This window comes from Asterias amurensis, chromosome 4 (genome assembly GCF_032118995.1).
Source record: "Asterias amurensis chromosome 4, ASM3211899v1".
NCBI classification, from domain to species: Eukaryota; Metazoa; Echinodermata; class Asteroidea; order Forcipulatida; family Asteriidae; genus Asterias; species Asterias amurensis.
In genome coordinates this window covers 9088381-9102797 of record NC_092651.1, presented here as the reverse complement: position 1 = coordinate 9102797, position 14417 = coordinate 9088381, and the positions used below count along the sequence as shown (strand labels likewise).

The following is a 14417-nucleotide window of genomic DNA, read 5'->3' as shown; positions in this document are numbered from 1 at the left end:
CTTTTTTTTTTAGTGCTTCCCTTTCTGGATTTAGTGACAAGAGGTATCAATGCGACACACTGCCCATGGCAGCTAGAAAGGCTTCGACTAAAACATATTAAAAACCAAAATGATTACTTTCTTGGAATAACGTCAGCTGTCTTTTAGAAAGCTTCTATTTTGATCCAAGGCTGCCAACAATCAATTGCTTTAGGAAAGTGTAGTAGTATTCATGTGTAGTTAAACTTCATTCCACTGTGCTTTTACATCACAAAATGCCTTCATGTTTTGCTTCTCAGGTCTAAACCGCCATTTGCACTCGCTGTTAAAAAAAACTTAAGAAGGTCTGTAATTTCCATAAAATGAATGGTGATGAATGTACTACACATAAACAGCAACCCTTCACAATAGAGTCACCTTGAGAGCAAATTAATGACAAAACCAATCAGTTTAAATGCCGCTCCAAACATTTCCTATTCTCAATTGTAATCACGCATGCCAGAGATAAGTGCAAGCATGATTGTGTTTTTCTCTTCTTCCCTTTTCAGTTATTACAAAGAGAGGTTTCATAAAATAAAATAAACTCGGGTTCCGATAAAATTGGGACAAATGTTAAAGTGCCTTTGAAATCGCAGTCAGTGTTTACTAAATAACAAACAACAAAATGGATTTTAATTTTGAATTAATTCATAGCATTACATTGCACAAGTACCTGACTTCAATTTCATTCAAAACACTCAAAAGAAAAAGTCGTTCACAAAAATGGTTTTGTACAACTTCATATTGTTGAAAGTGTTTAACAACACAGTGATCGCTGCTGGGAAAATCCGACCAGCTATTAGGAAATACCCAACTTCTTTCTGCCAACCATCTGCAAAACTTTCTTTTATCGGTTTTCTACAAAATTAATATTAGAAAAATAAATGACAAAAAATAATGACACTTGACCTTGCCTCATTTGAACAAAAGGGCACCTGGGAACGATTATATTGAAAACAACTCTGTGAAGCCTTCAAAGCATTCTATAATTATCCATACAGAACTCCTATATATACAATTTTGGAGTGTCATGGCAGTATACATGGCATTATAAGCTTTACACACGATGTGTGCTCCCCCAAGCACAAGGATGTGTGTGTCTGGTATATATAACTTGTATTAGTCACTTCAGTGAAAGAGTATCTTTTCACCAATGTTTTATTCATGCCAAAATGTTTGAAATTAACCTTATAATGGCAGACTAATCCGACTGTTCGGGCACTGTTAATAAGTGCTATGGTGCCATTGCATTACATAAAAAAAAAAAATAGAGAGAAAGTCATTTGACAGAATGACTCTAAATCCCAGAGCAACCTGTCTCAGGGTCATTATTCTATCGATGGCATTACGCCCTGTACAGGATCCCTCTAGGCACGACAATTTGGCAGGAGGGCACAATTTGGCAGATAAAGAGATAATGGTCCTTTGTGGGCATCAAAGCTTCAAGAAAATTGCCTCTGAACAAGACTACATTAGTAGACTACATTAGTAAAGTAAATCAGTAAATAGATCAGTGACTTGGCTCATTCAACGAGACCCAACATGGTCAACACTGGGGATTGCACTGTAACAAGTCTGACAAAAGTATATCGTCAAGGACCTCTTTGGGCAAGGGTCCTTTACTCCTTTGATGCCTCTCAATGTACCAGCCATGGTTCAAACCATAGGATGGGATGGTCCAGTTGGCACTCATATGCGAAATTCAGGGATTTTGGGGGGTAACACAAATGGCATAATCTATTGGCAACAATAATATAGCATTTCTTTAAAGTCACCTGGAAATATATATATATTTTTTTCAAACATTAGAGCATATTTGTTTCTGAACAATAAAATAGTTTTTGAGTAATTGTTTTTACAAAAAAATAAATAAAGTTTTGTGGGGGTGACTCCGCCTACCCCTTTTGCGACGTCAATCGAGGCAGACTTTGCCTCGATTGAACATCGAACACACGTACGTGCAAGTACATTCAAGTCCTAGTCGTGAGTTTGTACATTTCGAAAAATTTATTTTTAAATACACCAGGTGTATTGCTGCTGAATGCAGCATAACAACTAAAGATGGGGTCAGTTTGCAAGTCTTTTCCAGCGCTGTGCAGCAAACACTTCGAGCCGTCGTGCTTCGAGGTGACTTTCAACTAATATTTTGTCAGAAGTATCAAAGATTAATATGTACCAGCTACCAGTACTACGAACCATCATCTGTAAAGCTCAGAAAAAAGTGTGTTGAATTACACACACAACAATGTTTATAATCACTTCAGATAATGATATCTAACTACTGAAAATGCTAATCTTTGAGCATAATCAAACATTTATAAAGAGCCTTGGGATCCCACATAATTGCTTTCATCGTGTTCATGTATAAATGCAACACAATCACACACTTTAACAGATACTAGTAACAGATACAAAACGAGTGAGACTTGTGAAGGTAACGGCTACGAATAACACACATCAACATTTTAAAGTATGGTTGACTCCACTGAAAAATATTACAAGTGTACAATAGTTCATCTAACATGTAAGGCCCTTTCACATGAGCACCAGAAACAAGGAAACTCAGTTATGAATGCTGGTTGTTGGTCACTAACTTTGTTTGATTGAGATTATTTATTTACTTATTTAAAAAAACACAAATTTACTAACATCGCCTGTTTTTTCAGAGAGGACGGGGTTAAAAAAGATGATTGTTCATTCCCTAAACACTTTCTTCTACTAGTGACATTCTGTACATGAGGATAATATCGCCATAGCAAGGGTCCTCGTTACGGCATATATTCACACTACAATGATCATATCCAGGTGATTTTAACATGGTTGCCATTCCTAAGAGAAAGTCTGTTTAAAATAACAAGGTTCATTGGTTATTGTTCAACAAAGATAGCTTTCACATGACTGGAATGTTAAAAAAAGAAATTAAATTAATCGGATTTTGTCTCTTGTTGAAAATGTGAATGAGCCATTATATTATTAGCAGGGCTCAAAAATTACTTTGGATTGAATGCCAGAGGCCAATGAACTCAAGACTGGACAAGTCTGGCAGTCTCGTGCTTTACAGTCAACTAATAATCCCTCACTGTGATTTCAGTTTTATAGTGAAATGATCTTTAAAGGAACACATTGCCTTGGATCTGTCGAGTTGGTCTTTGAAAAGCGTTCAAACCGTTTGTTATTAAATGCATGGGTAGAAAGATGTTGTTACAGTAGAAAACGATGATCCACACAAACATGCCTCAAAATTGCACGGTTTTCCTTTTACCTCGTCAACTAACATTGTCAGCCGTTTATAGGGGTCAAATTTTTGACTCCCATAAATGGCCGGCCGTGTTAGTTCGCAAAGTATTATGAAAACCGTGCAATTTCGAGGCAAATTTGTGTGAATCATTGTATTCTACCTTTACAACATCTTCCTAACTATTGGACCTAGATGCATTTTATAACAAACGCTTTTTATAGACCAACTTGACCGATCCAAGGCAACGTGTTCCTTTAAGTATTGACCTTTCAAGTATGATAAATCTTCAAGTTTGTTGTATCAAAGTATAGCTAAATATAGACAAATTATGAGTCTGGCTCAAACTATTCCGCTCTAAGTGTTGCTCGGAGAAAAGCAGTTGAGTCTTTTCTCATTAAGGTTCTGGCTTGTAAAAAAGAATTTTGATACAGTAAAAATTGCTAGACTGTGATCTTGTGTTTTTTCCCCCTTGATTTCTAGCCCTGACTAAGCGCTCCATTGTCTGCTCTTGGGGACTGACTACATGTAGCATTTTGTTCACCACACATTGCACAAACTGTAAACAGCTGCATAGTTGAACACCCATTACATACTAAACTCCAAACACAGAAATACTTGTCATTTTATTGGTGGAACAAGTGTCACTTTTTATTGATTATTTTTTCATGCATTTCCTACCTGCAATATTCAAAAAATTTAATATTGGAGTCCAATATGGGGATTTTTTTTAAATATTTCTTTACCTCGCCAGTTTGTCCAATCGAGGCAAGGTCGTTTCGTCCACTACGTTTCTACATGTAGAGTAGTTTTTTAATAGAATTTTCAGAGTGTTTGGTGGAAGAGTTTCCGTGAATATTTTGTGTTCATTGTGAACAAGTTTCAAATGACAAGAACGTAAGTCGTATTACAAAAATTTATTTCATTTTGTTCGTGCATTGTCGCAGAATATAATCACTCCGTGAAATCTGGCTTGTTTTTTTTGCCTGGTGATTATATTCCATGACAATGCACTCAGCATCCAATGGTCTGTACACTACACAACACACTGCTCGAAATCTATTCACTGCAACACTGGCAGTAAATGCATGCCAGTTATTGTGTTTTGCTGGCACAGATTTTAAAGGAGTGAAGAAATGGAGAAGATAATTTTGATGAACCGAATTCCCGAATTATGTTCAGATGAGATGGAGAAAAACTTGTGTTTAAGGCCAAAAGTTCAAATTGCTCTTTCCTAGGTTTAAAGAATTGGTTAATTTTGCAGGCATCATCCCAACAGAAGAGAATGACCCAGTGTACGGTTGTCTGTACCACAGGCGGTCGGAATTGAAGGCGAACAAAATAAGTCTTCTGTGGCGTCTGTTTATGAATGCTGCGGCCGAATGAGGTTGGTACCCATGTCACCTCACTATATGTGGCTAGGGTGCGACCACACTTTCTTAATGAAAACACTATTGACATTGTGTTGCCGTTTTCTCAATCAAGTAAACACTGTACTGTAATCACCTTATGTAAGTGACTTATATTGTATCTCTATTGACGATGTCGTCTACGTGTATAAATCAACATTATCTTGACAAGAACCAATCTATGACCCTACCTTGAACACACATCAGTGTAAAACCAACATTAAACTCTTTATCCCTGATGCAATTAAGACTGTTTGAACTATAGCTGTTCCTATTAGTGCTAATACATGAGGATTCGAACAGGCCTTTTGTCACCGGGCATGTTCGGTGGTCTCTTGTGGTAAAACACCAGGGCCCAATTTCATGGCTCTGCTTACCGTAAGCACAGAATCGGCACTTACGGAAGCAGGGAATTCTGTGCTTACGGCAAGCGTATTTCACAGGTTAGCGGCGAATTTGGGCTTCTGCACGTGCGTACTTCACTTTCCTAGGCATTCTACGCTTACTGGGCTAGCGCAGAAATTTGGCGCTTGCAAGTAAGTGGGGAATCACGATCGTAAGCGCAGAATTCGGCGGTAAGCAGAGCCATAAAATTGGGCCCTGCTCTAGAATGACAGGGTTATGGGTTTGAATCCTATCAAAGCAAGTTGCATGCCTGGTTTGGAAAAGAAGTCAGTAGGACTGAGGAAGCAGTCAGTATGAGTGCTAATCACAAATCAAATTGGAGCACAAGATAAAATGTTTGTAATGATTGCGCCATCTACATGTATCACACAAACATTTTCCCAGACACTGTGGAGATAATTCGTTTTAAGAAAAGTAAACATAAATACAAGAAACTTAGATTATCAAAGTGTACGTATGGGATTTAATTAAGTTGAGAGCAAATAAAGAGATATTTTCACACTGAGTGTTATCAACATTGTACATGGGAAAAGATTCAAACCTGTTGACCACTTTTCACTCCTCTTGTGTTGTGACCAAAAAAGGCACTAATTTAACATTTAAAGGATTGTTTTGTTCATAACAAGCGAAACAGTGGCAGCTAGCTGCTCAGCAGGATACGGCACCACCCATAACATGTGGGTTTTAATTTAGCAACTGTAGATGATCCTATGAAATATGAGACATTATTAACAACAGAACAGAAAATATGCACAGTGTTCTTTTGATGGCTAATCATTATGCACCACTGGTGTGTACAACATTCTAGGTCAAACACCTGGGATTATAGTCTTACACAAATGTCATGGCACTGGTAGATAGAAAAGACAGTTGTTCCACTCAGTGTCATTTGACACAAGCATTGCAAACTGAAGCTAATAAAATGACAGGAAAGGCAGGTCTATACGTTCAGAGGAAAAAAAACCACTAGGAACCTAGTATACTATTTAAAAGCTTAAATAAAAGCTTGTCACAAGGTGATACCATGGTGATATAATCAAGGTGATACCATGGAGCTCTGCAGCTCCTCATAGCTCCATGGTTATAAAATTATTCAAAAAGAACTGGTAGCAACGGATACCATGACATGTACGTGCAGTACGTGTATCAGGAAAAACACATTGTTGACATTTGACACCTTGGTAGTAAACAAACAAGTTTTGACAGGTTTTTTAATTAAACCAAATGAAAATGATCAAACCAGTTGATCGGCGTCAGTAATGATGTGGCTGACAATTAAATCCCGATAAACGAATTGGATCATTTCTGTAAACTGAGTTGAGTAAGTCCTCATCATCTGTGGTCACTCTAATTTTACGAATATTCATTACGGAGAAACATGTTTACATTACAACTCGTGGGGCACACCACAACTATTTTAAGTAACATTAGTGGATAGTGCATGTCTGTACTTATGAGGTCTACTACTACTAGTAGTAGTAGTTCTAGTAGTAGTAGTAGTATTACCCTACCTAAACAACTATATTATTGTATTAACACATGTCAAATACAAATACAATCATGGAGCAATCTGACTGCCTATTCCTCCTGTCAAGACTCAATGTCATTCTCAACAAGGGAAATACAACTACTCTCCACACTATTAATGTGCATACATAAAAAACGTATCCTCATAGATGTGATTTATTTCCGTTGGTGACAGTTTGTCAACTACGGAAGTTTAACTTTTGACACATGAAATCGACAGCACTGCCAAATTTATTCCTCCGTGTCAAAGAACAACAACCCAATTCCCGAACACTACCCTCCCGTGTCCAGGCCACAAGGCCCCCATAACACCGCGCCTGGTGAACGGTCAAGCTTCGGTGGTTTCTGGTCGGTTCGTACAGCCTGCAACTGTGTTATGATTTTATGAACATCCGCGCGGTCCATCAAAATGTCGTTACATTTACAACAGCAATGTTGACATTACCAATAAAAGGTGCCATTTGACTCTATGACAACTTCTGGTTATTTTCCGATCAAAGTTTTTCATAAACGGCGCCAGAGATATTGCTCATTTCTGTGACTAAAAACTTCCACCGTTGGTGGTGGTGCAGTAGTTTGCTGGTTTGTGCACAGTGGAAACATGTAAACCTTACCTGTAAATTTTCATCCCAAAGTTCCATGTCTGAATGTTGGTCCCCTCCTCGCCACCTTAGAAACCAGCTCTTGTCCCTGAAAAAGGAAAACACCGAAGCGATAATTTGACCGAATGTACCGGAAGCCATAGCTGAAGGAGACTTTGTCCTGCGGGCTTTCGAAGACTATGCTACCGTAGTTTGAACAGGATGAATCTGCTCAGTTTTGACATGTCTGATGATTCCATACTGACATTTTGTGTGTATATGACTTGTACATGGATTTGCATTGAATGTACCGTGTGAATTGTGTTGCCTGGCGCTAGACCACGCTGTGTGTAAAACGCATGCAATGGATTGAATACATGTACAATACACTCATACAATATAACGGTGCACAATCCATAGGCAGCATCAAACGTTCGCTGATTGGGTGCTCCTTGCCTCAAAAGATGTAACTTACTTAGCATACCTTGGTCTTGGGGAAACGTGGATGCGGAATTTTTACCTTGAAGATGCCTTTTCCGTTGAGGGATGCACTCTAAATTGCTGCAGAGATGCGTTGGGAAAGCAAGTACATTACACACCCTCCAGAAGTCATTATTGAGCGCGTCAGTCTGCCGGCAATCTCAGATAGCACTAGTTTCAACCCGGGCAGGGTTGGTTGCAGTGGTGTAGGCTATAGGGCAGGATAATGTTTGCTCGCCGGATCGTTTTGTTTTGTCCCGATTTGTTGGGTTTGTTGGGGAAACCCTCTCGAAAACGGGTCATCTTTTCAGCGGTAACAATGCAGCGATGTAACCCATGGCTTCGCGTGCGATAGTTCAGTTGTCCTGATGTTGTATCGGTAAATTAGCAGAGGATACGTTTGTCAATTTGCGTTTGTGCGCCCACTTGACCGTTGAACATCATCGAACAAACAAACAAATCATAGTATGATCAGAGGCTTCAGAGCAAACAGCCTAGAGAAATGATTTTTGCGTTTAGGGACTTTGGTTCTGGTACTGTTTTCTGTTTGTGTTTTCTCCCCTCGCCATTGGGATAAAAACGGCCATCAATTAGGAACCAGTCTATACGTTGTCTAGAAGACAAAATCGTGGGTTTTGTATTTTCCCATTTTTCTTGATACCAGAGAAGAAAATGTTAATCATGAACGAGATACGGAGGTCGCTTGAGCGAAAACAAATCAGATTACTTCAACAATTTTACTTTTAAGACAAGGCACATAATTTTCTAAGTAAGTGATTTTGGTAAGGTCTGAAACGTATATATGATCGACTGGGCCTAATTTCGAAGAGCTGTTAAGCACAAAAAGGAGTTAAGCGTCAACAAAAGTTTATGCTTACCAGAAAAAAAAGGTTACCAGCCACCCCCCCCCCCAAAAAAAAAAAATAAATAAAAAAAAAAAATTACCATGTAGAATGTACAATATCTGGGCTGCTCATTTCTGCTCAGCAGACAACTTTTCAGCGATATTTTCTGCTAAGCAATTTATGCCTTTTTGGTATTACAAAATAAATCTTGGAGTGCTCGTTATCTGATCCTTCTTTTGTGTCGTTTCCATATCTATAAAATGAAAATGAGTGAGAATAGACCCTCCCTTGCACTATTAAAACTGGATTTAAAGCTTTATTATACTTTGGATAAATACATCTCCATCACCAATGATTCCACAGTTAATTTTCACAAAAAATGGGACTCTTTCAAACTATTGGTTCAAGGTGAACATCGTATTTTGTATTTTGTTTATTTTTGTTGCTGTTAATGTTGCGTGTTTTCAGCGTGTTTGTAATATGAGGAGTGGTCTTAAGTGTGAATAATTAAAAAATCCTCCGTGGAAAAAAAGGGGAAAAAAGAAAGAAAGCGGGATGGGGACGGTTGATGGACTTGAACTCAGAATCCGAGTTGAAACCCCATAACCACTTACCAGCCCAGCCTGACTCCGGAAAGCAGTTTCGAATCGGGATCAACTGATGACCCAGTACAAATCGTGTTCTTGGAATTGACTGAGTGGCAGGTTTCATAGAATTAAACAAATCCAAAATGAATCAGGAAAATTATTCTCAATATTTAAAGGGCGTTGGATCGCTTGTCTATTCGCATCACGAATCGTACAAATCAATAAATACATTTTGGTCCAACTCGTGATCTATTTGAGTGGTGCGCAAGGAGTAATTTGAAATCGTGAGAATTCGCATTTGGAGAACCGGACACTGCTTCGAGCTACACATTTGGGTATACACAATACATCAACAAAACTACAAAAACATTTATTTAGTTACGGATGCGACACGTCACTCTGTTCCAATGCACGAGTTTGCACTATTATTTTGTGTTATTTATTCCAACAAAGCACTACCCAATGAACACTGAACAATAAACTAAACATTGTTATAATGGGTGTAATGTATATAGGGAGGATCACCCACCCATAATTTCTGGTCAGCAATGAAAACGGTGCTGGGGAAAATAGACTGATGGAAAGTGTCGTCGACTATAGCACACAATGGCCAAAACATCCTTGAAACCAAAATTATATTGTCATGATAGGAATTCCATTGTCACCGTAGCATTATGGGATCACTTTAATTTGGCAAACCTTCTAAACTGTATAGTTGTAGAAGTAATGATGTTTCAGTTGTGTTTGCGCTTGCAGTGCATTTCAAAGTGACCTACATTATTTTCCTCTCCATCACAGACCCACATAATTTCGCCTGACGTTTCGACCCTATCAGAGTCTTTCTTGAAGCCTTTTGTTTTTCATTGAGAACTCAGGAATATTAAAGGTGAAAGTAATGATGTTTACCAGTGGTGTTTGTGCTTGCAATACAATTTAAAGTGACCTACATTATTTTCCTCTCCATCACAGACCCACATAACTTATAAATTGTCATCAACTCATTGTCAACATATTCACTGAAGCAGAGTACTTCACTTTATGGACCGCTCGACAGATTAGTGTGTTTTCTCTGACAATATTTATATTTTTCTACTATAAATAAATAACAATAAAAGTTTTCAAAAACAGGACTGGCGGCACTGGCCTAAATTCAACTGGCCTAAATGGCTTTCTGAAATGAAACAAACATCTTTTGATGACAGTTTTTTATACTTTTGTTTTAACTTTGACAGCCCCTGTACAACTTGTAACTATTGTGTATGTCTAAAGATTTAAAATAAATAAATAAAAAGGAAATAAATAAAAAGTTGCTTATTTATTTTGGGGGTTTGCGCCCCAAACAAAAGATGTTGACCGCCAACAAAGGGCCAGATATATCTCAGTTGCGCGCCTGCATGCTATTCCGGTGGTCGTTGGTTCAAGTTCCGCTCCAGTTAATAATTCTTTTTTTAAACCCCAAACTATACTTGAAACATACTCAGTCAGTTTCCCTTGTGGGAGTATTACTTCGTGTTTTTTCTATTTTATGAAACAATGATATTAATGTTTAACATAATAGTATCGGACCACTAACAATAGATCAAGTTAGTTATCTCATGATTGATGTGACACAGCGGCTTTTCCTCTTAGAATTGTGAAGTAATTTTTCAGTTTACGGAACAAATGAAGAAAATCATTAAATAAAAATAAAACCGTGTGTCGTAATGCTATGTTTATTTGTAATGAATGACATTTTGTATCTGAGCGCTTTTTACAAGAGATACGTTAATAGTACACGACTAAAAGAACAACATGACAATAAAATCTGCGATATATACACAACAGAATATAATTATGGAGGACAAAACCAGCATAATGTGTGAACCATAATTTATGCATTCCCCATGCGTATAAAAGTATAAGTAGGATTTATTTCAATGTTGAAATTACATATTTTGTGCACAATGTTTCAATAGTATCAGCAGATATATGACAGCATTCACGTGTAAGGTTAAACATAATGGTTTTGAATACCCTTACCAATGGACAAACAAACAAACAAGCATACAACCAATGAACCGTAACAGGGCAAATGACAATGGAAGCAGACAAGACAATATGTAACAAGGGCGACACAACTTACAAGTTACACCTTATTAGTTTATGAATAAGAGTAAGAGCTCTTAGAGGTTTTTAACAAACACAGATAGAAAGAGTCAAAGGCCAACCAGCCAGAGTTTAAGATCAACCAGGTACCGTGGAAGGATGTCCTCGGCCAAAGAATTCCCTCTCTACATTTGTGAGACTATAGTCTAATTTCCAAATAGAATAGCGAGCCTTGGGTTGTCGGTTCTAGATCGTGACATTGAGCGTTCTAATTTTCCTCCCAATTATTCAAGTCACGACATTGTGTTGGCGCCAGCATACAATTTCTACTCTTCGCAAAACAAGTTTGTGCTGTTTTGGGCCACTTTACAGGATTGCAATCGTATGAAAGATGTAATGTTCTTCTGAAGGCAATTGACGAGAGGGCGAAAACTTATACATGATACACCTCTTGGTATTTCGCGATGTCGGGTGAAATTTATCCCCAGTCACAAGTGACTTTGAAATGACGTGCTCTGAATCCGTACAGAACAAGTCACGCAGCCCAGTATAGCTAATTTGGTGGTGCTAGTAGCCCTTCTCCAAGGCCACTCCCCTCGCCTGAAAAAGGCACAGAAATAAAACTACAACGAAGAAGGGTCCCTCGAAACGGGCTTCCCAATGGTATAAAACTTGTGCAAATCCAGCATATTTCTAAGGCAGATTTAACCGCCCTTACGTTTTGTCTCTTTGACAGCTCTGTGTGCATAAATTCCCCTGAAGATGCTTCCCCTTTTGTCCTCTTGTTCCTGTATATATAGTCAATGCCTCCGTTGGCCCCTTCAATTATCCAAATTCAAAATAACTGTCTATTTCCCTCCAAAAATGTTTCCTCTGCTCTGTACGGATAAAACAAAAATCGACTTGGCCTCACAAAAAACAAAGTCTCAGGTTTGATTCTGTGATCCCTTTATTTAAGTGGTATGTTTTTAAAACTACAAAGGTGTAACCTCTAAGCAATCTCATTGAATTCTCAACTAAGAATGACAATCGAATGGTTATCCAAGTTTGCATTGACTTTCTGTATTCAAATTAGAAGTGGTTTGATTGGTTTGATATGAATATCAGAGTTTGTATTCGGTGTGTCGGCCTAAGCCCAAGGTCAAGGGCCCCAAGCCTATGAGGTGCAAGAGTCCTGCCTGTGGTTACCGGACTGATCTATCGGATAATTTAAGATTATGGACACCCATTGTTTCTCTAATTTAAAATCGTTCTAATCAACCAGCCGACCTTCGTGTGTCCTGTCAGCGCTCTGCTCCCGATGACTTTGAGCAGGAGGTTCGGGAGTCCGGGCATGAGCGAGAAGGGCGTCGAGGGTCCCGCATCCGCATGGCCGGCCCCGGACCTGGGAGGCGCGAGAGTCATGCTTTGTATAGTTGGCGGACGAGTAATGATTGTTCAATTTGATTTTAGTGCTGTTTCATATTAAGTGTGTATTAAATGTTAGGATCTTTCACTTTCAGAATTGAGACTGACAAAAGCTGGATCCAATATGAATCAGAAAAATGATCCACTATTTTGGGCGACGCTTCGCTCGTCTACGTCTGTTGACGGATATTCGCATTACGAATCGAAAACTCAATTGACATTTTGGTCCACCACGTGGTCTATTTGAGGGCCTTAACAAAAAGCATTTTGAAATCGTGAGGATTCGCATAAGAGAAGCGGACACTGCAATATTCTAAACTTTCATGCTTGAAGCTATACTCATGGGAAACTACATCAATTATTTTTCATCTGTGGGCCCGGTTGCATCTGCATAAGCAGAACAGTTTGTTTAACACTTTTCTACTAAGAAAAACTTAGCAGGGAAAGCAGCTAGATGACCCGTCACACACTGTTCATAGCTAATAGGCCTAAGTGCATAATATGTTGTGCTTAAAGCTACTTTTTTTGTTTTGCTTAAGCAGCTTTATGAAATTGGGCCCTGCAGTGAAAACATGCGAAAATGAATACACACCCAGGCTAAAAATGCTCACATGAAACCAATGTCCTTGAGCATCCCACTGACATCAATATTATGAGTGTCAAATCAGTAGTGAGACGGTGTGAAAAAAAGACACGGCCTGAAGAGGATTTCGATTTTGTAAGCCCTGGAAGCCAAAGATCCTACCGGCATTACCCCCCCCCCCCCCCACCCAACATCACCAGCCAATACTTACAGTATATATACGCGTAAGTCTCAGAAAATTTTATGTAGGCCTATACCCGGTAGGTTTACCCTCGAGGATAACAAAATGAGAAAATAAGTTCATTTACCTGAGGTTGATTGTATTTTTAAGTGGATTTTAAATTACCTTCATGTTTTCCCCTCTCCAATTTCATTTGTTTATATTTTATATATTATTATTAAAGGTATCACTTTACTTTGGGGAAGGCTTGGCAGATTTGGTTGTCTTTTAGAGTTGTTATTTTGTTTGTGTTCAATATTGACAATTTAGGAGCAAATTAACCTGCGTTATCGTTTTAGTTTACAGGGAGTGGACACTATTGATCAAAATAATTATTAGCATAAAACCTTACTTGGTAACGAGTAATGGGGAGAGATCGATAGTATAAAATGGTGTGAGAATTAACTCCCTCTGAAATGCTGTAGTTTTTGAGAAAGAAGTAATTTTTCACGAATTTGATTTCGAGACCTCAGATTTAGAATTTTGAGGTCTCTAAATCAAGCATCCGAATGCACACAACTTCGTGTGACAAGGTGTTTTTTCTTTCATTATCTCGCAACTTCGACGACCAATTGAGCTCAAATTTGCACATGTTGGTTATTTTATGCATATGTTGAGATACACAAAGTGAGGAGACTGGTCTTTGACAATTACCAAAAGTGTCCACTGTCTTTAAATATTAGGAAGCTGTTAAAGAAATCAAAAGTTAAAACAAAAGAAGAAAAAAGAAATTGTGTATTAAAAAATAAATACAGAATCCCGACAATTTGAGAAACAGCAGTTACTGATATGAAACTTACTGCTTTAGACTTTAGAGCAAAACAAACATATTTGAATAAAAACACAGTAAAATTAATATAAGTTTAGAGAAAAATCTACAATGAAATTAAATGAAATAAAATATACATGAGCACATCCACCTTTAACATTCCCATGTTTTTTTAATTTATTCTCAACGATCAGATCAACCAGACGACAAAATCAGATTGTGGCGGGAACAAGGACTCCCGGCGTAAAGGAGTTGTTAGCCTTGAC

The 14417-nt window shown here is 38.2% G+C and overlaps 1 protein-coding gene across 12 annotated transcripts in view; it reads right to left on the bottom strand.

Annotated features, from left to right (window-relative positions):
* LOC139935655 (cGMP-dependent 3',5'-cyclic phosphodiesterase-like) overlaps positions 1-14417 on the bottom strand; it is a 247108-nt gene that overhangs the window by 208089 nt on the left and 24602 nt on the right. For 9 of the 12 annotated variants that reach the window (XM_071930141.1, XM_071930146.1, XM_071930142.1 and 6 more), the window contains exon 1: positions 7209-7441. In XM_071930141.1, coding sequence (XP_071786242.1) covers positions 7209-7337 — 129 coding nt within the window. In that variant the 5' untranslated portion in view covers positions 7338-7441. Of the gene's footprint in view, positions 1-7208; positions 7442-7659; positions 7988-14417 lie in introns of those variants that run through there. The other 3 variants (XM_071930148.1, XM_071930149.1, XM_071930150.1) reach the window with 3 other exon arrangements.